This window comes from Oncorhynchus gorbuscha, linkage group LG24 (genome assembly GCF_021184085.1).
Source record: "Oncorhynchus gorbuscha isolate QuinsamMale2020 ecotype Even-year linkage group LG24, OgorEven_v1.0, whole genome shotgun sequence".
NCBI classification, from domain to species: domain Eukaryota; kingdom Metazoa; phylum Chordata; class Actinopteri; order Salmoniformes; family Salmonidae; genus Oncorhynchus; species Oncorhynchus gorbuscha.
In genome coordinates, this window is record NC_060196.1 from 21,700,571 (window position 1) to 21,726,338 (window position 25,768).

At 41.1% G+C, this 25,768-nt stretch overlaps 3 protein-coding genes across 5 annotated transcripts in view; all 3 read right to left on the minus strand.

The window, feature by feature from the left end:
* LOC124013137 (histone-lysine N-methyltransferase ASH1L-like) overlaps window positions 1–4,392 on the minus strand; it is a 54,304-nt gene extending 49,912 nt beyond the window's left edge. Inside the window, 1 exon segment of the mRNA XM_046327329.1 lies at window positions 3,165–4,392. The gene's annotated coding sequence lies outside the window, so the exon portion shown is untranslated.
* A 2,849-nt stretch (window positions 4,393–7,241) lies between these two features.
* LOC124012751 (E3 ubiquitin-protein ligase RNF115-like) lies at window positions 7,242–13,426 on the minus strand. The gene is made up of 9 exons (XM_046326688.1): window positions 13,273–13,426; window positions 11,938–11,996; window positions 11,613–11,673; window positions 11,227–11,462; window positions 9,423–9,491; window positions 9,233–9,305; window positions 9,037–9,130; window positions 8,624–8,739; window positions 7,242–8,269 (listed from the first exon to the last, which is right to left on the minus strand). Exons 1-9 carry the CDS (start codon window positions 13,348–13,350, stop codon window positions 8,144–8,146), a joined length of 912 nt encoding a protein of 303 aa, XP_046182644.1. The 5' UTR covers window positions 13,351–13,426; the 3' UTR covers window positions 7,242–8,143.
* A 2,209-nt stretch (window positions 13,427–15,635) lies between these two features.
* On the minus strand, window positions 15,636–20,615 carry LOC124013158 (secretory carrier-associated membrane protein 3-like). Of its 3 annotated transcripts, none has more exons than XM_046327361.1 (9): window positions 19,983–20,615; window positions 19,427–19,507; window positions 18,974–19,099; window positions 18,573–18,693; window positions 18,202–18,330; window positions 17,509–17,668; window positions 17,287–17,388; window positions 16,996–17,113; window positions 15,636–16,249 (listed from the first exon to the last, which is right to left on the minus strand). In XM_046327361.1, exons 1-9 carry the CDS (start codon window positions 20,034–20,036, stop codon window positions 16,097–16,099), a joined length of 1,044 nt encoding a protein of 347 aa, XP_046183317.1. In that variant the 5' UTR covers window positions 20,037–20,615; the 3' UTR covers window positions 15,636–16,096. The 3 variants fall into 3 exon arrangements, with proteins under 3 accessions (XP_046183317.1, XP_046183316.1, XP_046183319.1); XM_046327360.1 differs by having other exon boundaries at window positions 18,573–18,696; window positions 19,983–20,614; XM_046327363.1 differs by lacking the exon at window positions 19,427–19,507 and having other exon boundaries at window positions 18,573–18,696; window positions 19,983–20,614.
* Window positions 20,616–25,768: the final 5,153 nt, after the last annotated feature.

Here is a 25,768-nt window from a genome sequence, read left to right on the forward strand (position 1 = left end):
CCAATGAGAGCGGGAGAGAGCAGCATGCTGACAGTTTCTGTGTGCCTGCCCTACTGTGGCAGAAAGCACTAACAAATTCACTTCGTGGAGCCAGAGCGTGCGTCCGGTAAGTCATCCAATAAAGCAGTCAGAGCTAAAATCGACAATGTTCAGAAGCTTGCGAGACTACTTGTTCTGGATTGTTTTACTAGTAGCTAGTAGGGCTTGGGGGAGGCAGACGTTTTCTGCAGAATCACAATAACTGTGGTCAGGAACTTGGAGTCTTGCCTGTGTTTCCCCACACCCACTTCTCTATGTTTACTTCAATTACTCAGTCCATTTCGCCTCAAACTTCCACCACATACACTGCTGCTACTCGCTGTTTATTATCTATGCATAGTCACTTTACCCCTACCTACATGTACAAATTACCTCGACTAACCTGTATTTTGTCTTACTTTTTATTTTATTTTTTATTTTAGTTTTAGTAAATATTTTCTTAACTCTATTTCTTGAACTGCATTGTTGGTTAATGGCTTGTAAGTAAGAATTTGTATCAGCACGTGACAAATACAATTTGATTTGACATACATTACTCAAATCACACCTCCCTCCTGAGGGCTGCCGAGTGGTGCAGCGGTCTAAGGCACTACATCTCAGTGCTAGAGGAAGGTGTCTAATTGGCCCAGCATCGTCCGGGTTTGGCTGGTGTAGGCCATCACTGTAAATAAGAATTTGTTCTTAACTGACTTGCCTAGTTAAATAAAGGCTAAATGTCAAAAATAAAACCTTGCTCCCTTTCACTCTAGGAACAGCAGACAAACTTGAGTTGCTGTTTTCCTACTAATCGAAAACACATCTCTCCCCTTTCCCCATGTCCTCTGTGACAATCATTCCCCTCTTTCTTCGATACTCGCTGCTTCAAGAAGTGTTAGTGTGTGTTCACATTCATTTTGCAGCTTCCGCTGATCTGACTGCTGGTAGGCCAAAAATAAGCTGCTGTAGTAGCAAGGGATGTAAATGGCTATTGACAAGACTAGAGTAAAGCCTGACAAGTTAGTCAAAACATCTCTCTCACTCTTATACAGTCATACAAGGTGTTTTGTTTGAACAGAACTACACTATGCCCATTACCTAGTTTAATATTTCCAAACAGACTGACCAAAGATCACACTTTTTTTCACTTTCTGCATATTAGGCCTACATCGCAATATATCAAAATGCTGATGGAGAGCAGCTCTAATGTGTCCTTCTTTGCCCCTACACTAATGGTCATTCTCTGGTCAGTGGGAGTTATTCTCAGGACAGTGAAATTATGTATTAGCCTACTACTCTAGAGATACAATTAACATTCAGAAAGATTACGCCTACTGATGTTACAGAAGGAAATGTCACATTCTTTCTATTAGGGTACATTTCAACGTAGAGCTAATGTCATATGCACATAAAGAGATTTAGTAAAGTGATGTGGGGAATATTCCTTGGAGACCAAAAAATCATTTCCAAACCAGGAAACAGCAGGTGACAAGAGAGCAAAGGGGAGGAATTACAGAATTTGCAGGAGAAACTCTTTATAGAATGACAACGACCGAGAAATTCTGTGAAATGGGAACATAGTAAACCATTTGGAAAGCCCCCTCCCCTCTCTCTCTCTCCTTCCCTTCTTTAGCACACGTTAATAACTTCTGATTTCCCAATGGCGTAGTATTGAAAGCAGCCTCGATAGCATTCTCAGGACAGGTCCGATCTCTAAAGGTTTTCAATTTGAAATCATCATTGGCCGTTGACTCAGTCAATTTTTATACATCTTTCCAAACTGTTATTAGTTATTACAATAAATGAGACCAAAGCCTCAACAACAGCAGGTGATGTGATCTTTACCTATGTGTTGTTGATAATAGACAGAGTAGCTAGACTGCTTACTTCCTAAATTCACAACAAAACGACTACCGAAGGACGCGACAAAACCAAAAAGGCCACGGTTTCTGATTTTTCAGAAGATTCATGATAAATCGGGGTCCCATACCACTGTATCATCATTAGCCCAAAACAAGTTCACTCAAATGATTTTGCCCGAGGTCCTTCGGGTTAGGCAGCGTGCCCCCTATGCCAATCATCCTATTGGATGCATTTGTTGTAAGTAGCCTACAATAGAAGTGCAGTAAACCATGAATAAAATAAGGCTAACTGAGGATGATACTCTGACTGAATATGTCCAGGTTATGTGAAAAAGTGTGCCTGTATAACATTGTGGACAGGAGCAAATAATAAAGTTGGACAATAGTCTGTAAATCTTTCAGATGATGCATTCACTCACCTCCGTAGGAGTCCAAAAAGTGAGCAGCCTACATCCTTATCTCTTTACAGTATATCCACGTTTTGTACTATACTTCAGCACCCCTAATAACAGACTCTTATTTCCCTAACTTAAAGGGAAAGTTCACCACGTTTCAATCTCATTTTCTTTATCTCCAGCACAATACCAGTGTCAACATATGTGCACATTTCAATATTTTGTAGTAAAAAATAATCCACCCTGTGATGTAATATAAGCATATTTTTTGGGACCTATTTACCACAGATCCGTGCTGTTTTGACATATGTAGACACTGGCTTGGTGCTGGAGATGATGAATTGGAGGTTGAAAGGTGGCGGAATTACCCTTTAACCTACTAGTAAACTATAGCCTTGCTACACATACTGTAACGGAGTTAAAATTATTAAGATTGTCCATTTTCAACATCGCTTGGCCATATCAACACATCCACATCGCAAATGGTCCTTGCTATCCGGGATCATTGAGACTTCCCTACCCCGTTGAAGTTGAAAATGGTTAGGGTTAGATACGGGTTATGGTTCGGGTACGAACGTCCCAAGGATTCTGGATAACATTAATCCTTCGCAAATAGCCTAACGCGGTTTCAAAACATATCCTTGTGACGATTTATGTTAATTTGATTTACAAATACGTGCAATGTAAAAGGGCCGAACACCTCTTTACAATATCAAATCACCTCGTGCAATAACGTTTGATCATTACGCGCTGTAACGATGGGTGTGGGGGAATTGTGAGCCCAAGAGCTATCCATCAAAACACATATTGCATAATAAAGATTGACCATATGGATTGACAATATCAACATCTACAATAGTCGCTAAATCTTTCACATTATGCATCCACTCACCTCCGTAGGAGTACAACAGTGTTCACATTATGTGGATCAAAATCCTCCCTTCGTGCGTATCAACATGGTCGCCACAGTATTTATGTTCCCAACTGCTGATTTGTCAAAAACGCAGATGACAGAAATGTCAAAATTATACCTCCATTCCGATTTTGGGGGATCAATTATGAATTCAGACATGTACCCATTGCAAACTCTTTTGCATCAACTGCGAACGTTTCGACTTGATAATAGCACTGCTATTACTAAATAGCTAACAAGCTAATATTGTAGTTATAGTTTAGCAGTGACCCCAACCGACGTCCTAACGCATGAGAATGTTGCTTACAAGAGAAAAATAACCAAAAACAGAAAGTTATTAGACAGACGTCAAAAGACTATACATTATTACCAATTCTAGAAAAAAAATGTTTTGGAACGAGGTAACAAAATATTGCGGTGCGGTAGTCACTTGATACAATGTATACATTCAAAGAGAACGATGTAAATGTTGTAACAAGCTATCTATCGGTCGTCCAATAATAACCTATGTTACATTGTATCAATGGTGCTCACTAGCAAGCCATCATCTGGGCTGCCTTGCTATGATAACTTGGATTTCTAGCAACGTGGCCGTACTTGTGGGAAATGTATCCATCTGACAGTGTTACATCATTTGATAGTCTCCGTTTTGCTTCATAAAGTTCACGAATAAGGAAAAACAAACTAAACCAAATAACTGAATAACCTGTCATTTTCGCTTAGCCACTCGTGCTAGCTTTGTAGCTGAAGCTAAACTATGACGGCTAACGATGCAATTACATTTAGCTAACAAGCTAGCAAGTCAGCTAGTTAAGACATGCCTTAGAATAGTCTTCTATCGAAGGAGTAAAGACAAATCCAATAGCAAAGAGGCTAGCAATATTTAAGGAAGCAGATAGATTTAAATAAAATAGATGCAGCGCTGTGTACGTTATAAAAAAACACGAACTGTCAACAAAATGGCGGCTGCGTTGAATCAAGAGACCCGAAATGGATCTCCCTCTATTTCTTCCCCCTCGACGTTTTTTTTTCCTCACACAGCAATTGGTATCTTTGATATCCCCAAACACGACTGGACTCTTCTCCAACACAACGTTAGCTGAGCCGAGACGTGTCGGAATGGGCCTCGGTCATTAATCGGGCCTCCATGTCTGCTAAGCCCGTATAGTTTATGTCAGTACAACACGGGCATTCTCAGTCACACATGGAGGGAGGGAAGGAGACGGGCAGCGGGGTGAGGGTCGTCACTAGTTAAGACAGACATAAAGTCATGAACCCCGCCAAAAATATAAATTTCTACAATTTATCTTTTTAAAATAGGATTTTAAACCTAAGCCTAACCACACTGCAAGCCTTATGACTAACCCGAAATGAAGACCAAAAAGCACATTTTTGTTTTCAAAGATTTTTACAATATAGCCAATTTACTTTGTGCCTGTGTTATCTAATGCGAACCTGGGAGGGAGGAGGCAGAGGTCGTATGGTAGGCAACGAGACACTTTCTCCAGGCGGTGTTACACAAAATGCCCCTATTATTATTTTATTTTTGTCTTTTGATTCTGAAAGTGAAATGAAGAACTGCAGCAACAACGGCGTATCAATGCACTACGTGAACTGGAAGAAGAGATTCAACTTTCATGTTGTCTCTGTGGAATATAGCCTAATTGGCCTATTATTATGCATAATTGACAACCTTGCACGAGAAAACGAAAGGCAGTGTTTGTGTGCACTCTTGGATATGTTTATCCAAAATTAAGCATCTAGACTCCCGTGGGACTCAAATTTAGAGGCGGGAAGTAAATCTGTCTACTTAGAATTATAATCTAGTTGCCTTTGTTAAACATTCAGAAAGCGTTTAATCCAATTTAAATTTGTCAATTTAGTTTGATCATGCAAACTCTTGCATATCATTGGTCCTTGTCTTAAAATAAGCGGGACTGGGAGATGGCCTTTATGGACCCTAAGCAAAAGTTGTGCACTGTGTAGAGAATAAGGTGCCATTTGGGACATTATCTGGGACTAGCCGCTCAATGGGTAGAGTGAAGGACATGTGGTATTCAATGACACTGCTTTTCACTCCTGCTTTATGAATTTGACCATTTTTATTATTTTCAATCTTATCACCTCATTGCCAGTCGGATGTATTCGTTAACAAACATATACAGTGCCAGTCAAAAGTTTGGACACACCTACTCATTCAAGAGTTTTCATTTACATTTACATTTAAGTCATTTAGCAGACGCTCTTATCCAGAGCGACTTACAAATTGGTGCATTCACCTTATGACATCCAGTAGAACAGTCACTTTACAATAATGCATCTAAATCTTAAAGGGGGGGGGGGGGGTGAGAAGGATTACTTATCCTATCCTAGGTATTCCTTAAAGAGGTGGGGTTTCAGGTGTCTCCGGAAGGTGGTGATTGACTCCGCTGTCGTGAGGGAGTTTGTTCCACGATTGGGGGGGCCAGAGCAGCGTATTATTTACTATTTTCTACATTGTAAAATAATAGTAAAGACATCCAAACTATGAAATAACACATGGAATCATGTAGTAACCAAAAACTTGTTAAACAAAGCAAAATATATTTTAGATTCTTCAAAGTTGCCACCCTTTTCCTTGATGATAGCTTTGTACACTCTTGGCATTATCTCAACCAGCTTCACATGGAATGATTTTCCAACAGTCTTGAAGGAGTTCCCACATATGCTGAGCACTTGTTGGATGCTTTACCTTCACTCTGTGGTCCAACTCATCCCAAACCATCTCAATTGGTGATCAGTCAAGTGATTGTGGAGGCCAGGTCATCTGATGCAGCACTCCATCACTCTTCTTCTTGGTCAAATAGCCCTTACACAACCTGGAGGTGTGTTGGGTCATTGTCCTGTTGAAAAACAAATGATAGTCCAACTAAGTGAAAACAAGATAGGATGATGTATCGCTGCAGAATGCTGTGGAAGCCATGGTGGTTAATTGTGCATTGAATTCTAAATAAATCACAGGCAGTGTCACCAGTAAAGCAGCCCCACACCATCACACCTCCTCCTCCATGCTTCACGGTGGGAACCACACATGCGGAGATCATCCATTCACCTACTCTGCGTTTCACAAAGACATGGCGGTTGGATCCAATCATTTCAAATTTGAACTCATCAGACCAAGGACAGATTTCCACCAGTTTAATGTCCATTGCTTGTGTTTCTTGGCCCAAGCAAGTCTTTTCTTCTTATTCGTGTCCTTTACTAGTGGTTTCTTTGCAGCAATTCAACCATGAAGGCGTGATTAACGCAGTTTCCTCTGAACAGTTGATGTTTAGATGTGTCTGATACTTGAACTCCGTGAAACTATTATTTGAGCTGCCATTTCTGAGGCTGGTAACTCTAATGAACTTATCCTCTGCAGCAGAGGTAACTCTGGGTTTTCCTTTCCTGTGGCGGTCCTCATGAGAGCCAGTTTCATCATAGCGCTTGATGGTTTTTGTGACTGCACTTGGAGCTTTTGAAACTTTCAAAGTTGGACTGATGGACTGTCATTTCTCTTTGTTTATTTGACCTGTTCTTGCCATAATATGGACTTGGTCTTTTACCAAATAGGGCTATCTTCTGTATACCACCCCTACCTTGTCACAACACAACTGATTGGCTTAAACACCAATTTAGAAGGAAAAAAGGTTCTACAAATTAACAAGGCACACCTGTTAATTGAAATGCATTCCAGGTGACTACCTCATGAAGCTGGTTGAGAGAATGCCAAGAGTGTGCAAAGCTGTCATCAAGGAAAAGGGTGGCTACGTTGAAGAATGTCAAATCTAAAATATATTTGGATTTGTTTAACACTTCTTGGTTACTACATAATTACATATGTGTTATTTCATAGTTTTGATGTCTTCACTTTTATTCTAAAATGTAGAAAATAGTCCAAATAAAGAAAAACCCTTAAATGAGTAGGTGTGACTGGTACTGTAGGTGTGAGGTGTGACTGGTACTCTACATGTATATACACATATATACATATATCATATATACATACCAATACATATATAGGCCCATCATAATATGTCAAATACTAAAAACATATTTATTATTTTGCTGTGACTTGTACGTATTAAAAACAGAATGATTGAAAGAGGCAAAATACTAATGCATTAGAAAAGTGCATAAAGTTAGAACATGAAGGAGGTGGATAGTGTAAAGGACAAAGTATTAGGGTTTAATAGGGGCCATAAAAAGAGGTGGACATTATGAACAAATACTGCTATGTGAGATTAAGAGGAAGCGGGAGACGGGAGAATTTGAATTGCTTCCTACGGAAGTGTGCACTCGTTCACTAGTCCCCACAAATGTGAAAGCATTGGATTGGTGTAGCATGCATGGACTGGAAGGAGTTTCCATATGCCAGTCATTTCCTTTCAAATCCATAAAGTGAACAAGTGTACCCTTCAGGAGAAAGGAGAGATTATTGGGATGCAACCAAAGATGTCGGCGAGAACAGTGGGCAAATGATCTAACCCAGAGCTTCAACGCAAGAGAGTGAGTTCAGCTCACCTTTTAGGATTTCCCCCAATTTATCTCATTTCATCACATTTGTCACTTCTCTGTGGCTCAAGGATGTCAGTTCATGTAGTTTGAATACAAAATGAGAGCCAATCAGAACACTGGGAGAAATACCACTACGAAGGGACAAATCGAATCCATAACATTTTGTCAGAAAACAGTTGGAACCATTTGCAGGTGAGGTGATACTGCAGGCATATTGGAACTTTCTAAAGTCAAACAAAGTTCCCTAGTAAATGCATTGTGAAGTGAATTTTTGAGGAGAGTTGAATTTTGACAATGAGGCACAGTTGAATTGAAATATGTCTCTTCAATAAACGCATGGTCAAAGACGAGGCATGAGGATAGAGATGAGCCTTGTTCAGGAGTAAAGGGAAGAAGAGATGCCAGACAGGGAGGCCTAATCCTCAAATAGCCTGTCTCTCCTCCTGAGGGTCTGTCCTGATGGAGAGGGTCTCTGGGGGTTCTGGTGGGGGCTGGATGCTCTGGTCGACGCCGTCAAGACTTTTACGACACACAGGACAGGTATCGTGCTGTGGGAGAGATACAAAAACGTGAGACGTGACAAAACATGCTTAACATTACAAGTCAAGTCTTAATACTTGTGGGACAGTTTCCCGGACACAAATTAAGCCTTATCCTGGACTAAAAAGTGCTTTCAATGGAGATTTTCCACTGATCTTGCATTTTAGTCCAGGATTAGGCTTAATCTGAGTCCAGGAAACCACCCCTTTGTGTGTGGCACACGATTACCCCCAGAACAATATAACCAAATACCCTACCTCAAGACAGTATATTTGACCCCAGTGACACACTCACTAACCTTCCATGACAAATGAAATACAGTGGTGTTGTAAACTCCACCAGTCAACCATTCCTCTGCTTACCAGTTCAAGCCATGGCACTATGCAGTCACTGTGGAAATAATGGAGGCAGGGCAGCTGTTTGACAGACTCTCCCATGGAGTACTCCTCCCTACATACTGGACACTCCAGTCTGCTATCTGAGAAAGAGGCATGAGGGGGGTTCATTCATTGTGTTAATTTTATAATAAAGAGAGTGAACATTGGCTAGTAGTGCCGGCACTACTAAAAGGCTTCTGAATGGGGTGCTTATCTGGGTAAAGACCACCTCACCTTTTATTTTTCAGAATAAAACAAAATATTGTCACAATTTTGAGAATCTATTTTGCAGGTGGTATACTGTACACTACTACTGAGCAAGATCCACAACCTCCATTCCCATAAATGCTGTGAGTGGTAGCCTATGGGTTTGGTGTTGCAGCTTGGTTGGAACACACCTGTCTGTTCTTGAGAGACGTTGACTGTGGGGAGGGATGAGATCATCTCCTTCTCTGCAGGAGGTGGACCTGTGCCCTCAAACTGACCTAACAACTAGAGTGGAGGAAATTGAGAAATGAAGAAACAGAGACAGATTGTGACTCAGCGTGCTGCCATGAATAAAGCATGGATTTTGCGCCTGGTTAGAGCACTGACCTCTGTGATAACTGCGTCTAGACCTCCCTGACCCCAGGCATAGTCCCCTGGATTTGAATGGAGCATGCCAGACCTGAGAGTGAGTGAGTGAGAGATAGACAGAGAGAGAGAGAGAGAGATGCTTAACATGCCTTGAAAGAGTCAAAGTAATTAAAATAATAATTATGAGATTTAAAAAATACTTATTTACAGTGCAGCTGGTGCGATGCTTGGATTTCCATTGTTGGCAAACAGACCAGCCAAAAACTGCTGCACAATACTAAAGAAATAGGCAGAGAGATTCAATCTATTTTGCACATACAGTGCCTTAAGAAAGTATTAACACCCCAAGATATTTTCCATATTTTGTGTTACAGACTGAATTTAAAATGGATTAAATTGAGATTGTGTCACTGGCCTACAGACAATACCCCATAATGTCAAAGTGGAATTATGTTTTTATTAAATTATTTTAAAATGAAAAGATGAAATGTCTTGACTCAATAAGTATTCAACCCCTTTGTTATGGCAAGCCTAAATAAGCTCAGGTGTAAAAATGTGCTTAACAAGTCACATAAGTTACATGGACTCACTATGTGTGCAATAATAGTTTGACATTATTTTTTAATAACTACCTCACCTCTGTACAAATCTAATACATCACTGAGCACCAGTCTTCATATTTTCAATATTGGAGGTGCCTGCGTCACGTTATCAAGGACTAGGGAGTTGTTTTTAAATAAAAATAGAGCTAAGCACAAGCAAATTCCTAGAGGAAAACCTGGTTCAGACAATGGGAGACAAATTCACCTTTCAGCAGGGTAATAACCTAAAACACAAGGTCAAATATAGACTGGAGTTGCTTACCAAGACGACATTGAATGTTTCTGAGTGGCCTAGTTGTCATTTTTATTCAAATCGGCTTGAAACTGTATGGTAAGACTTGAAAATGGCTGCCCAGCAATGATCCACAACCAACTTGACAGAGCTTGAAAATTTAAAAAATAATAATGTGCAAATAAGTCTTAGAGACTTACACAGAAAGGCTCACAGATGTAATCGCTGCCAAAGGTGATTCTAACATGTATTGGCAGGGGTGTGAATACCTATATAAATGAGATACAATATTTCTGTATTTCATTACAATTGCAAACATTTCTAAAAACATGTTTTCACTGATGGGTTTTGTGTTAAGATGGGTGAGAAAAAAAATCTATATTTAATCCATTTTGAATTCAGGCTGTAACACATCAGGGTAGCCTAGTGGTTAGAGAGTTGGACTAGTAACCGAAAGGTTGCAAGTTCGAATCCCCGAGCTGACAAGGTACAAATCTGTCGTTCTGCCCCTGAACAGGCAGTTAACCCACTGTTCCTAGGCCGTCATTGAAAATAAGAATTTGTTCTTAACTGACTTACCTAGTAAAATAAAGGTCAAATTAAAAATTAAAAACATTTTAAATGGGGAATAATTAAAGGGGAATGAATACTTTCTGAAGGCCCTGTAGAAAGAGAATACCTACTTGATTGTAATAACAATATAATGTAATAGAATTATGTAGTTACAGTGAAATAACATAATAGCTTTTAGGACCAAATAGTTTAATAATGTTTGAAATATATTGTTATTAATATGTGAAATGATATTCTGTGATAAACTGAAGGGAAATACTTCATTTTGGACCACTTTGAATATATAACACCATTAGTCTAATCATGTTATAGGATGTTATTATACAACAGTACAATGTCTCAATATCAATACAGGCTCTTGAGTCGAGTGAAAATAGCTTCCTAAAAACTGACATGGAGAGCTAGATAACATTGCAAAATCAGTGGTCGTTGCCACTAAGGTGGCTTGACGTCCAAGTGAAATAAAAGCCATCAGCTATACCTGCCTGGACCTTTTGGCATGGGGCAAAACCATGAAAGGTAGCTGAGTGGAGTGGATAAAGGTAATGACGTTAAACTGTAGACAGATCAAGATCAGTGATAAGTAATTGGTCATCTCCACTAACCCCTCCACTGCTGGCGTGTGGGACTGTCGCCTCCCCTGGCTAGGCGGACGAGAGGGGCGTTCCGGTTCAGGCACTAAAGGATCTGTGCCTCCCACAGAGGCCACAGGCACTTCAGAAGGGCCCTCTACGTCTCCCTCCACTGCGGCAGCCTGTAGATGGCTCTGGTCAGACTCAGACTCAGAGGTGGAGGGGTCCGAGAGAAGAGCAGAGTGTTCCATAAACAACAGCTGCCACAGCTTGGAGGAAGGAGAGCAGACCAGTACATTCAGATTCAAGTTGAAGACAGGGGAAAAGAATAGAAAAAGACAAAGAGATTTTGGGATGACATTCAGGTGTAAGTCGCTCTGGATAAGAGCGTCTGCTAAATGACTCAAATGTAAATGTACCTCTGAAAAGAGTGTGCCTGCATCATCATTGGCCTCTGCAGTGCTGCTGTTCTCCAAGAGACTGAAAGACAAAGATATTTCAATTATTGGAAATTAATACATTAAGAGAAATGCAAATACAATATTTTTTAAAGTAAAACTATTTTCATTTAATAAGTCTAATGTACTGTATATTATTATATCAGATATATCAGAAACTGAAATTGCACATAATACTGTACCTAAAATAGTACGATATTGCAAGTCCAGTATAGGCCCCTATACTATAGGCCCCTATAAGCAGAACACAGCACGCTAACAAACAGCACAGATTTGAACACTTTACCTGGAGTCTTCTGTCACCTCCTCAATGAAATCGGACTCACACCTGGGGCATGTGAATTCCTTGAGAGAAAAAAATGCAATTTCCCCTATATATTTATATATATATATACTTATATAGCTATAGACTTGGAATCACTGGCCACTTTAATAATGGAACACTGGTCACTTTAATAATGTTCAAATAATGTGTACATACTGCTTTGCTCATCTCATGTTTATTTTCTGATTTCTATTCTACTGTATTTTAGTCAATGCCACTTCGACATTGCTCGCTCTAATGTTTATTTATTTATTAATTACATTATTTGACTTTTAGATTTGTGTGTATTGTTGTGAAGCATTTTTAGATACTACTGCATTGTTGGATCACTACACCTGCAATAACATCTGCTAAATATGTGTATGTGACCAATAACATTTGATTCAATATTTTATTTATTTCAAATCATGATGACATAACACAGGGGTGCAACTTTGGTTTTAGAAGTGGGGAGGGCATAATAATTATTATACATTCTTTATCCAGTCGCTCAGGGGCGTCCGCATGGTACTAAAGCACACCATTGTCACGTTTTGTATCACATTCTAATAATAAAACTGGGTGGGCAAAAATGCAATTTCAGAATTTGGGGGGGACATGTCCCCATCCCCAGTGAAAGTTGTGTCCCTTACACAACATGAGAATACAAAAAGGAACACACTTGGCGGTATCAAATGCACTACGTCAAGATGCGCGTTCATGTCAATGTAAAAAAAAAACACTGTGTCAGCTGCTCGACAAACGCGCTGGTGCGCCTGGTGGTGTGCCGAAAAAAGACACCCTGCCTGCCACAGCACCATCCTCTTCCATGCAAATGTCGCGTTCACATGCTAGTCGGAACTAGAAAACTTAGAAATATCAGACTTGCTAACGGTTTGTAGTAGCCTACACGAGCTGAGTTCAACCAGAAGGCTACTTGGAAATTTCCGAGTTTCATATTTCCGACTATTACTTGAACGCGGCAATAATGTTTTTCACTTGCAGTTGACACTTGCGACTACGAGCTGGTGACACAGTAGTGCTTCTAAATATGGCAACGAAGCAAACCCAAAACTTGGATCACCAGATTTCTTCGCAACAACCAATCTATCTAAAGGCGCGCACTCCATGCAACAACACTTATAACGTTGTATTTTAGTAATGACAATATTCTATCAATCACATTCAGTTTCAGATACAACATGTTTATTTTCTTAGAATGTATATCGGGAGGCGTTGCTAGCTAATACTGATACAGAAACGTCGGTCCAGGACCGGACGGGAAAGGAAGGAAGAAAATCACTTCTGTCAACTCACCGGGAGTTTAGGGTCGATTTCACCTTTACAACAGTGACAGAAAAAACGGTTTTGTGGTGCCGCCGCAGCCTCCGCCATCTTCACGGTAGCATACAGTCACTGACGTCTGTATGGTAGCTCAAGCCGACGGAAGGCGTAGGGACATTTGTCAGAAGGGTCATGTCAGTCCAGTCCATAGGATAGTTTATTTTTTATTATAGGCTACCATTTGTTCAAGATATTTTCCCAAATTAACATTTGCTAGTGAACATATTGTTCTGACTGCTCCAATCTTATTTTATTTCCCTGAGGTGATACATATCAAATGTATACTGCTCAAATTTCAACCAAGTGTTGTTTATTTGAGATTATTGCAGCTATCTTCGAACCAATGTTGCAATAACCTAGGTTATACATAGGGCTAAGGGTCCCGTCAACATTTACAACCCAAAAAGTGTGCCAATAAACACGACATGTTAACTGCTCTAATACAGAACCGATTTCACTTGTTGCACCAATGACCACAAGACTGATTCTCGAAAGAAATAGCTGAAGCCATCTCAACCAATGAGACTATCCAAAACAACAGAATATACTGGTAAAATAAAAACTGTTTTTAACGGTCACAGTTGAAGTTTAGTAGTCGTGGACTAAAAAAAAGATTTCAATGGAGATTGTCCATTGAGCATGCTTTTTAGTCCAGGATTTGGTTTCAGGTAAACTGGCCCTTAAAGTACTCTGAACAAAAATAAATGCAACATGCAACAATTTAAAAGATTTGACTGAGTTACAGTTAATAAGAAAATCAGTTAATTAAAATGAATAAATTAGGGCCTAATCTATGGAATTCACATGACCGGGAATACAGATATGTATACCTTTAAGAAAAGGTAGGGGCATGGATCAGAAAACCAGTCAGTATCTGGTGACCACCATTTGCCTCATGCAGCAAGACATCTCCATTGAATAGAGTTCATCAGGCTGTTTGTGGCCTGTGGAATTTTGTTCCACTCCTCTTCAATGGCTGTTCAAAGTTGCTGGATATTGGCGGGAACTGGAATACGTTGTAGTACACGTTGATTCAGAGCATCCCTAACATGCTCAACGGATGACATGTCTGGTGATTTCTTCATGGAAGAAATGTTACTTTTTCAGCTTCCAAGAATTGTGTACAGATTCTTGCTACATGAGGTGACGGTCGGCGGATGAATGGCAGGACAATGGGTCTCAGGATCTCATCATGGTATCTGCATTCAAATTGCCATTGATAAAATGCAATTGTGTTCGTTGTCCGTAGCTTATAACTGCCGATACCATGACCCCACAGGGCACTGTTCACAGCGTCGCCCAAATGACACCATACACGCTGTCTGACATCTGTCCGGTACAGGTGAAACCAGGATTAAGCCGTGAAGAGCACACTTCTCCAGCATGCCAGTGGCTATCGAAGATCAGCATTTGCCCACTTAACTACAGTTCCGCATAGTAACCAACTTAAGTCAAAACCCTGATGAGGAAGACGAGCACACAGATGAGCTTCCATGAGACGGTTTCTGACCGTTTGTGCAGAAATTCTTTGGTTGTGCAAACCCAGTTTCATCAGCTGTCCGGGTGGCTGGTCACAGTCCAAGAAGAAGCCGGATGTGGAGGTCCAGGGCTGGCGTGGTTACACGTGGTCTGCTGTTGAGTGGCCAGGTTGGACGTACTGCCAAAATCTCTAAAATGACATTGGATGCAGTTTATGGTAGAGAAATTAACATTAGATTTTGTGGCAACAGCCCTGGTGGACATTCCTGCAGTCAACATGCCAATTGCACACTCCTTCAAAACTGGGAGACATCTGTGGCATTGTGTTACATGACAAAACTGCACATTTTAGAGTGGCTTTTTTTCCCCACCACAAGGAACACCTATGTAATGATCATGCTGTGTAATCAGCTTCTTGATATGCCACACCTGTCAGGTGGATGGTGTCTGGCAAAGGAGAAATGCTCACTTACAGGGATGTAAACAAATGTGCACATTTGAGAGAAATAATATTTTTGTGCGAATGGAACATATCTGGAATCTTTTATTTCAGCTCAAGAAACATGTTTATATTTTTGCTGGGTATATTAAACAAGTTACAGAAATAACAGAAGTGGTGACTAAAAGCAAGAAATGCATCATTGATGTAGTTTCACAGGAGTTTGTAGGGAAGACTAAAGTACATCTTTATCAGTCCATTGAAGAGGTTTTCAGAAACTCTACATTATATACAACACTGAAAAACCCGCTCTGCCTTTATTAGTCTTAGACGTAATAGGCCTACACATACACTATTTTAGGTTAGGCTGCAGACACGACTAATGATATTGGTGAAGTGACCAAAGGGAAGTAGAAAATATTGAGCATATCAACTTTATTAAAACCAAGAAAGAACAATGGCGACCATGACAACCAAATACAGCATCAACATAATATAATAATAGCAATAATATTACAACCCAAAACATAGTGTTTTTCTCATTTACAGTTGTGATTTTGGCAAAGATAGTATGTGTAAATAGGTAGGCATTCTCATTTGGGATATCAAGACAATTGACTTTTTAGAGCTCACGTTAGCAACCATAATAGCATTGGCCACAGATAATTGAACCGTTCGGCTGTTAAATATGGAGCATCACTTCTGTGCATCCATCACAAACTCAAGTCCCACACCTTTCACCTACTTTGACAAAACAATTTATCAAAACACCTGAGTCTTGCCTACTTCTTTTGTACTATACACCCTCATACATACTGTACCTACCCCTCTCTCGCTCTCTACTAGCTCCCTTGTCCTACTTGCTTGCCTTCCCTCTCTCTACCGAGCTGCACCAGTAAAGGCCCCCTGAGCTGCAGAAGCAGTGGCGTTGGCAGCTGCCTGGCGTACAGCTTGATTGGACATCACTCCAGTGGCAAACTCAGCCTGAGCCTTCACGAAGCTAGCACCGGTCTGCCTGTACAGAGAGTGGACCTGGAGGGGAGAGGAAGACAGGCTTTAATACATGATACATATGGGCAATTCCACAGTAACAGAGTGACACTGAGACTCAGTTTAACCCTTTAATATGTATGTCAAACAAAAGACAATGATTGCAAAGTTAAACAACCCATACTATGAACAAGGACTACTTTAACAATTTCCACATTTTACAAGAACAGCGCAGATGCAAAGTTTGGTAACAGAATGACGGCACAAACAGCTATATTGTTACCAAACTTTGCATCTACACAGTGTTTTATTCAGTGGAAATTGTTAAAAGTAGTCCTAGTGCATATAGTTCCATGGTTTGTTTAACTTTGCAATCATTGTTTTTTGTTTGAAATTCCTTTTTAGAGTGAAGAATCGTAGTCTCAGTATCACTGTTGCCGTGGAATTGCCCATACCTCAACACACTACTCGCCATCAATCTTAAAACAATACTGTAAATAATACTCTTAAAATTCAAAACAATTACTCTAAGTTCTGTGGACAATTCTAAAATGTTTATTGACATACATACTGGGTCAAGATGAAAAAGATATGAGAAGCTAGATGTATATGTTGTAGCCTTTTTACCCTCATCCTTTTCCTTGCTCCCCCATGTTGTACCTAATTCCAAGCCATTGTCTACCTACTGTAATTATTCCACACTGTCCTGATTTGCCCTAGCATACAATACCCTTTAGTCTGGTTAAAACTGTCTAAATTCCCCTCCCTCGCCTTCATTTCAGGTTTACCCGCTTGAGCAAGACGACCCCCATGGCAGCCTGGGCAGTGAATAGGATGGCATTGAGCATCATGATCACACCAACAGGCACGCTAGTCTTCAGAGCAGCCAGACTCACAATCCAGCCACTGAGTGGAACAGAGACAGGGAGGGAAGGACAGAGAGACAGTCACAAAGAAAGAAGACAAATAGAGAAAGGGGGAGTGTGAAGGATAGGTGTATGAGGAATGTACTGTATAGGAGATGTAATACAGTAAAGATATAGTAATTGTAATATGGTTGGCTTGTTTGTGGCACATACCTGAAACCCCAACCAGGAATGCCAATGGTCATGATGACGTAGAAGATCACTTGGACGAAAAAAATGAAGAAGAAGGCGAAGAAGTTGAAGGAGCTGTCACTCCTGAAAGAAAAAAATGCATTCATAGGTTCACTGTAACAAGATATCAAGAGGGAACCTAAATATATCATGTCTGTTTTGTAATGACAAGCCCCTAAATTGGAAATGTGCAATAGTACGCACCTGAAGGCTTTGTACACAGGCCTGTACCAGCAGACAAAGGAGCAGGGGGTGAAAAGGAGGACCCAGAGGATGGCCAGGCCCAGCCCAACACCACCAGAAGGCTCCACACAGAACAGACTCAGGCAGGAAATTAAGTTAAACGCCAGTGTGCAGGCTGTGACTAGGAGAGGGGGAGAGAAAGAAGACAAAAGGAAGAGTGTAGGATGGGTGAAGTGAGGGAGTGAGAGAGGGGAGTGAATGAGAGCATGAAAAGTGATGGGGAGAAAGAAAGTGAAGGGGAGAAGGATGAGAAAAGGGGGTAAAGAGAAATGAGAGGGTAGGTGACAGAGATGCAGACCAGAGATGAAGGGATGGATAGGTATGTAGGCAAAATAAGAAGAGAAAGATAGGGAGGTCAGAACTGTAGTTTGGATACTAGAGCACTTTAGAGTTGCATTGGAAGGGAAAGGGATAAAGAGTTACATTGGTACACTGAACGCACACAGGTACACCTTGTGATTAATGTATCACTTCCAAATTGGTGTAAATTCATTTGAGAAATCTCTACGTTTTAATAGTGTCATTAAGTATTAGGTAACATTCTTAAAGTGCTTAACATTGTCATAAAACATTTAATCTAAGCATTATTTTTGCATGGAAGTGTTACAGATGCCTTCACCAGACAGACAGCCAGGCACAGACAGGGAAACTTACACATCCAGTAGTAATACATGATGGAGACAGTGTGTTGGAAGCTCTGGCTGATCTCCATGTTGATGTCTTGGTAGAAGCATGGTCCCACAGGGCAGAAAGTGGGCAGGGGAGGCCAGTTATTCTGACGAGCTGACAGAGAGATGGGGGAAGAGAGTGTTACGTAAAATGATTCAACAATGGGAGCAATCTTTGTTTCCCAATGAGACATGTGCAGTTAGGAACCAGTATAAAGTAATCCAATCCTTCCTTTATTAACACCCTCCCCCCACCCATCAATCATTTCATATCAGACTCATGGATCCACTTTTTTTTCTCTCAAACCAATCTCTATCTCTATCATCATCATCACGAACACCATCTCCCTCTCTTACTGGCTCCAGGGCCGAGGGCGTGTGAGTCCAACTCCCTCTCCCTCCTCTCCAGCTCGCGGGCTTTCTTCTCAAGCTCTTCCTGCTTCCTCAGGAGCTCTGCTGTGGTGGCGTTGACCGCGGTCTGCTAAAGAGAGAGAGAGAAGGAAAACGTCAGGCTCTAAGGTAGAGCTGAATATAGCTCCATGTAGTAGAAATACAGAAGTTGAACTTGATTTCTTAGAAATTAGTCTGATAAGTTCAGGTGCTCCATGTCAAGCTAGTAAATAAACATCAGGAAATGTAATTATCATACAGAAATATGAGTTGCTTGTCTATGAGTATTATTTCTAGCTGTATGAAGTTAATTCTATAACCTGCACAGGTTACTCCTGATAATTGTCTAATACATATGGAACAAGTACCTGGGGGGTGAAGGAGGTGCCATAGTTGCGGGGCTCTGTGGGTGTAGTCCTGCTGGGTGGGGTTGTTGCAGGAACAACAGGTTGGGGGGCGGATGGTGCAGTTGCTGCATAGGCTGGTGGTGGGGGCTAGAGAGTGGATTACAACAAGAAATCAACCTATATCATTACCAATAACATTTATAATGACCACAAGCAAAGAGTGGCTATAGAGCATATGTCCAAACAACTCTGTATGGGAGTGGAGCATCGTGGCATGTTACCATGTCCAATTGTTTGAAATGTAGAGGCATTCCTGCTACTCTGCCAAAGCACATCTATGCGGAAAGATGCCACACAGCTAGCCTATATACTCCTGTATGCTATCACCATACTGCATTACTATTACTGCATATACTGAATCTCCAAAGCATTCATATTCTGACACAAACACAAAGCTAACTACACATCTCTTACCCCATTTTTATTGTCAAATGGGTTGTAAAGATCCAGTGTGGCATACTCAGTGTTGCTGCTGTGTTGAGTCACTGCAGGGTCCTGACATACAGACAAGATAAACATCACTAACAAAACATCATAAAATAAATGCCAGAGATCCTATTACTATTCATATATTAATATTTAATTATAATTTCTAATTATATAGGTGACGTCCTAAATGGCCCTATATGGTGCACTACATTGAACCGTAGAATCAAAATAGTGCTCTACTAGGGAATAGGGGCCCATTTGGTACATAGCCTTGACCACGTAAGTATCAATATGTTCCATTTCATTCAATGAGCCCTTTGTACACAAACACCTTTTCAGCTACTAGATATATCATTAGAATAGCCTGTGTTAGAGCATGGAGAAAGCAGCAACATCACATGTAATGAGTAACATCACGTCTGTTACAGTGCAACAGGCGAAACATCATGCATTTTTCACCAACATTGTAACGTTAGCTGAAAAAATGAATACAATAACAGTAGCTGAGTACAGTATTTTACGATCCCATATATCATATCACCTGGAAAGGGTTGTGGTCGTCGCCTGGTTCCGGAAAACTTGTGTATTTTGACATTTTTCTTTACAGCAATTCTGTATGTCCTGCTTAGTTCAAATAGAAAACCTTTCTACTGAAACAACAGTTTGCTAACAACCGGTTTCCCGTTATTTCGGATACTGTCTAGCTAACGTTAGCTATATTCTGCGGTCTTGGTTCGCTTACAAGTAGCAAGCTACAGTAGCTTCCTAGCAAAAAAAAAAAAAAAACGGTTATATATTATATCTGTATCGGGTTGTCATTGTCTAGCTAGCCAGTTGTTTATATATTTAAGTTATAGATTTATCGCCAAATATAACACACATGCAACCAGCTAGCAAGCAAATAACGACATAGATAACGATAGCCAGGATATGTATCTGTTATCGACGGAAGACGTTACCGCAATCTGTCAAGATATTGGCGAAAATGTACATCTATTGATTTAATTGACTTGTCTAGCTATATCCTTGTATTTTATTTAACGCCGTTTCTCCTTCAGTCATATTTTGCTGGAAGATTCCGCTTGTTATTGCCTGCAATAAAAATAAAACATGTTTTTGGCCGCTGCACAAACAAATGTGATCCAGGAAGTAATGTCATGTGACTGCGGCTCCAGAAGAAGCACGTGCGTAGTTGGGCAGAACCCCTCGACCAGTGGAGGACAGGTCTATATTTTTTTATTTACCAACTAATTTGATGATATCCATGCCACTTTAATAATCAGGAAACCGTTGATTTCCCCCGCTTTTAATTATGCCCAATGTGGTAGCCACACATGGGGGTAGCGTAGCAATGAACAGGTCCGTGCGCTCCTCTGATACTGCCCCACAGCCATAATTTTCTCCCCTCTGTATTCCACGCAACTACTCTATTTATTATATAGTTTGAATCATGATAGTGGAAAGGGGAAAATATGGCGGAGGTGAAAAAAGATAGGAGGTAGATTTCCATCCAGGAGAAATTAAGAAAAATGTCTACCACGGGGTGTCACTGTCGCTCCTTGAATTAATAGGTCAGTTCTTGCAGTTCTTTCTTGGGAGTTTTTCCTAGCCACCGTGCATTGGTTGCTGTTTGGGATTTTAGGCTGTGTTTCTGTACAGCACTTGGAGATATCATCTGCTGTAAGAAGGGCTATATAAATACATTTGATTTGATTTTGATGATTTGCGTTAGCCCTGGGGCAAAAGAAAACCACTGTGGGTTCACTCAGAATTGAGCTGGAGCTACCTGGAGCCGGGCTCCTGCACCTTGGGTCAAAGAAAGAGGAGTAGGATAAAATTACTAACCCTAATCCTATAGTTGAAATCAGTGCTTGATTACAAAAAAAAGGTGAAATAGGTGCCTGTACTCATGTTGGGTGCCGGTGTGGTGATATTACTTGCGTTAAGTGCAGATTGCAAAGACGCTCTGTAAAAAAATGAATTTAAAGCCAATTTATGCGATCTTGAGGCTCCATATGGTGTTTGATGCTATTGTGGATCATCTGGAGGCTTGCAGAGGCCAAATCGAGCTCCGCAACGCATCGCCTTGCGCCTCCCAAGTGTTGTAATAATGTGGAGAGCTCCGCATTGACATGATTGGTTGACTGTAGGTGGGTGCGGGAGGTCCTGTATAAACAAAGTCACTTCCCTGACAACTTCCTTCATAACAGCTGTGCTCCGCTAAGTGCAAGAAGTATGAATGATCAAACTTCTGTGAAGGCCGCATCATAGTAAATGCTGTATAGCCACTGCAGATGTTGGATTGACCATGCAGAGCCTTTTATGCTTGATCTAGCAATGCGATCCGGAGGGTGTGACTCAATTGCAGAGCCTTGTCTTGCAGATGCCAAATCAAGCTCTGTATGGTGATGCCTTGCGCCTCCCAAATGTTGTAAAAACGCGCTGCATGATCAACCTGAGGTCTGCATTGGCCGTGCAGCATTTATAGTGATACGGCCTCTGCAGAATTCAGGGCATTCATACTTCTTGCGCTTCGTGCAGTAGCACTGGGGCTGTTGTCAAGGAAGCAACATTTGTGTTTATATAGGCTATATAGAGCCCTCCACATTGTTACAACATTTGGGAGACGTACAGCGATGCAGTTGTGCCTCTGTAGGCTCTGCAATTGCGGCAATGCAGTAGTGCCTCAGGAGACTCTGCAATTGCATCACACCCTCCTCCAGATCAAGTATAAATTGGCTTTAACAATGCGGAGAGCTCCGCATAGCTCCGCATTGACATGATTGGTTGACGATAGGTGTGGGGATGTACATCCTGTATAAACACAAATTCACTTAATTGACAACAAACATGGAGAACGTTGACAAAATCGAATTGTATTTGTAATATCTAATAATACACACAACCTAAAAGTAAAATAATGGAATTAAGGAATATATAAATATTAGCATGAGCATTGTCGGTGTGGCATAGACTAAAATACCGTATAATAGAATACAGTATATGCATATGAGATGAGTAAAGCAAAAATATGTAAACATTATTAAAGTGACTTGTGATTTCAAATCTATGTATATGGGGCCGCATCCTCTTAAGGTGCAGGGTTACGTAACCGTGTGGAAGCCGCCTAGTGATGGCTATTTAACAGTCTGATGGCCTTCAGATAGAAGCTGTTTTTCAGTCTCTCGGTCCCAGCTTTGATGCACCTGTACTGACCTCGCCTTCTGGACGATAGCGGGGTGAACAGGCAGTGGCTCGGGTGGTTGTTGTCCTTGATGATCTTTTTGGCCTTCCTAAGCTCTGGAGAGCCATGCAGTTGTGGGCGGTGCAGTTTCTGTACCAGGTGGTGATACAGCCCGACAGAGTGCTCTCAATATTGTGCATATGAAAAAGTTTGTGAGGGTTTTAGGTGCCAAGCAAAATTTATTCATCCTCCTGAGGTTGAAGAGGCGCTGTTGTACCTTATTCACCACACTGTCTGTGTGGGTGGACCATTTCAGATTGTCAGTGATGTGTACATTTACATTTACATTTAAGTCATTTAGCAGACGCTCTTATCCAGAGCGACTTACAAATTGGTGCATTCACCTTATGACATCCAGTGGAACAACCACTTTACAATAGTGCATCTAAATATTTTAAGGGGGGGGGGGGGTGAGAAGGATTACTTTATCCTATCCTAGGTATTCCTTAAAGAGGTGGGGTTTCAAGTGTCTCCGGAAGGTGGTGATTGACTCCGCTGTCCTGGCGTCGTGAGGGAGTTTGTTCCACCATTGGGGAGCCAGAGCAGCGAACAGTTTTGACTGAGCTGAGCGGGAACTGTACTTCCTCAGTGGTAGGGAGGCGAGCAGGCCAGAGGTGGATGAACGCAGTGCCCTTATTTGGGTGTAGGGCCTGATCAGAGCCTGGAGGTACTGAGGTGCCGTTCCCCTCACAGCTCCGTAGGTGTGTACACTGAGGAACTTGAAGTTTTCCTCCTGCTCTACTGCGGCGATCAGAACAAGTATAAACACAAATATAAACATCTTTATGATACCTCGTGTAGGGATTTCGAAGACATGAAAATTAGTTTGAACTCCTGGAAAGAGGTTGGGGAGGTAATGGGGATAAATGTGGTAAAGAGGTTAATGGAATGCAGACCGTGGGATAGAAGAACGCTGGATTGGCGCACATTCAACAAATCTGATCTAACAAAGTGGATATTTATCCAATATGTCATGGCTGATTTATTGTAACAGGCCACAATTTGGTTACTAAAATCCGATTTGGATATATTTAGAAGTTGTCCCTTTTCAGGTTTAGAAAAAGAGACAGCTAAATACTAACTCATGTTCGTATGAGATGGTAGCATAGCACAGCATAGCAAAAATCACCGAAGCTGGAGACTCATATCTATAGCCCATCCAACTACCTCATTTGCTCCTTTGCACGCCAGTATCTCTACTTGCACACTCATCTTCTGCACATCTATCACTCCAGTGTTTAATTGCTATATTGTAATTATTTCGCCACTATGGCCTATTTATTGCCTTACCTCCTTTATCCTACCTCATTTGCACACACTGTATATAGACTTTTTCTATTTTATTATTGACTGTATGTTTGTTTATTCTATGTGTAACTCTGTGTTGTTGTTTGTGTTGCACTGCTATGCTTTATCTTGGCCAGGTCGCAGTTGTAAATGAGAACTTGTTCTCAACTAGCCTACCTGGTTAAATAAAGGTGAAATAAAATCATATATATATATATATAAAAAATAGCTAGCATACAGAAACCGGTGGTGGTAGTCAAAGTAGTTTTTAACTGTAACTAATGCATTTGATTGATGACATGAACACATATTGGGGTTGACATCCATACAAGCATTATACTCTGACTTTTACCTCAACATAGTGTGAAATACACATATAAACAATATTCTAAATGCAGGCTAATTTTGCTGGGGAGCAGTGGGTAGACTCGTGATGGAGATGCAGGTGGGAAAATGGTGCAGGCTTTTTACATCATTCCATCTTGGCTGAGCTCCTATGTCAAGCATTGGGTAATGGACTTGAGCACCTCAGAAGAGGTTGATTGGTCAGTTGCTTGTGCAAGCAAGCTGGATGGTTATAGCGATTAGCCCTGAATCACTACGAGTGGTGCGGTGTAGACCAATTTATTGGATGCGTGTGACAGCTCCCTGAAGCGCATGAAGTATGAATGCTCTGACTTCTGTGGAGGCCGCATCACAGTAAATGCTGTATGGCCACTGCAGATATCGGATTGACCATGCAGAGCCTTTTAGCCAGGGTGGAGTGGAGGCATGTTGCTTGTGCAACGGGAAACATTTTAATATGGAGATGGGCCTCTCATTTTCCACTGGTCTGTGGTTCTGTGTAGTTATGCACTGAGCATACAAAACGTTAACAACACCTGCGCTTTCCATGACAGACTGACCAGGTGAAAGCTATGATCTCTTAGCAAAGTCACTTGTTAAATTCACTTTAGTCTGTGTAGATGAAGGGGAGGAGACAGGTAAATACATTATTTTTAAGCCTTGAGACAATTGAGACACGGATTGTGTTTGTGTGCCATTCAGAGCGTGAATGGGCAAGACAAAATATTGAACTGCCTTTGAACGGGGTATGGTAGTAGGTGACAGGCGCACTGGTTTGTGTCATGAACTGCAACACAGCTGTGTTTTTCACCCTCAACAGTTTCCCATGTGTATCAAGAATGGTACACCACCCAAAGGACATCCAGCCAATTTGACACAACTTTGGGAAGCTTTGGAGTCAACATGGGACAGCATCCCCATGGAACGCTTTCGACCTTGTGGAGTCCATGCAACTTAATATTCGTAAGGTGTTCCTAATGTTTGGTATACTCAGTGTATTTGTAAGTTTATTGCAGGGAATTTGATCTGACCTAATGAGATATCTTTGAGTAGTAGCCAACCAGGGACATGAGTCCCACTCCTTAAAATAACACTTTCTGCCTGATGGGGGCATTGTTTACCTGGTGGCATTCGATTATCTACTAACCAGAGTCACAGATTATCCATTATATTGACCAGACACTCAAGTGGCCGCTGTAACAATGAAGATAAATGTTATCAAAAATGGAAGGCAGTCGGGAGGAGGCAAGATCAGGTTGGACCATTCTAGCCAATGGGAGGGCAGATACAGGTGTTAACAGGCACAACTCCGATATAAAGTGTTTTTTCCCAAGGGAGTGTACGGTATTTATAATCAGGGTTATATGGACAAAATCGGACCTCTGAAATGAAAATGGATGGCCCTCCCTTCAGCAAAATATATTTGACCTGAACCCTCCCTGAAAACTTTT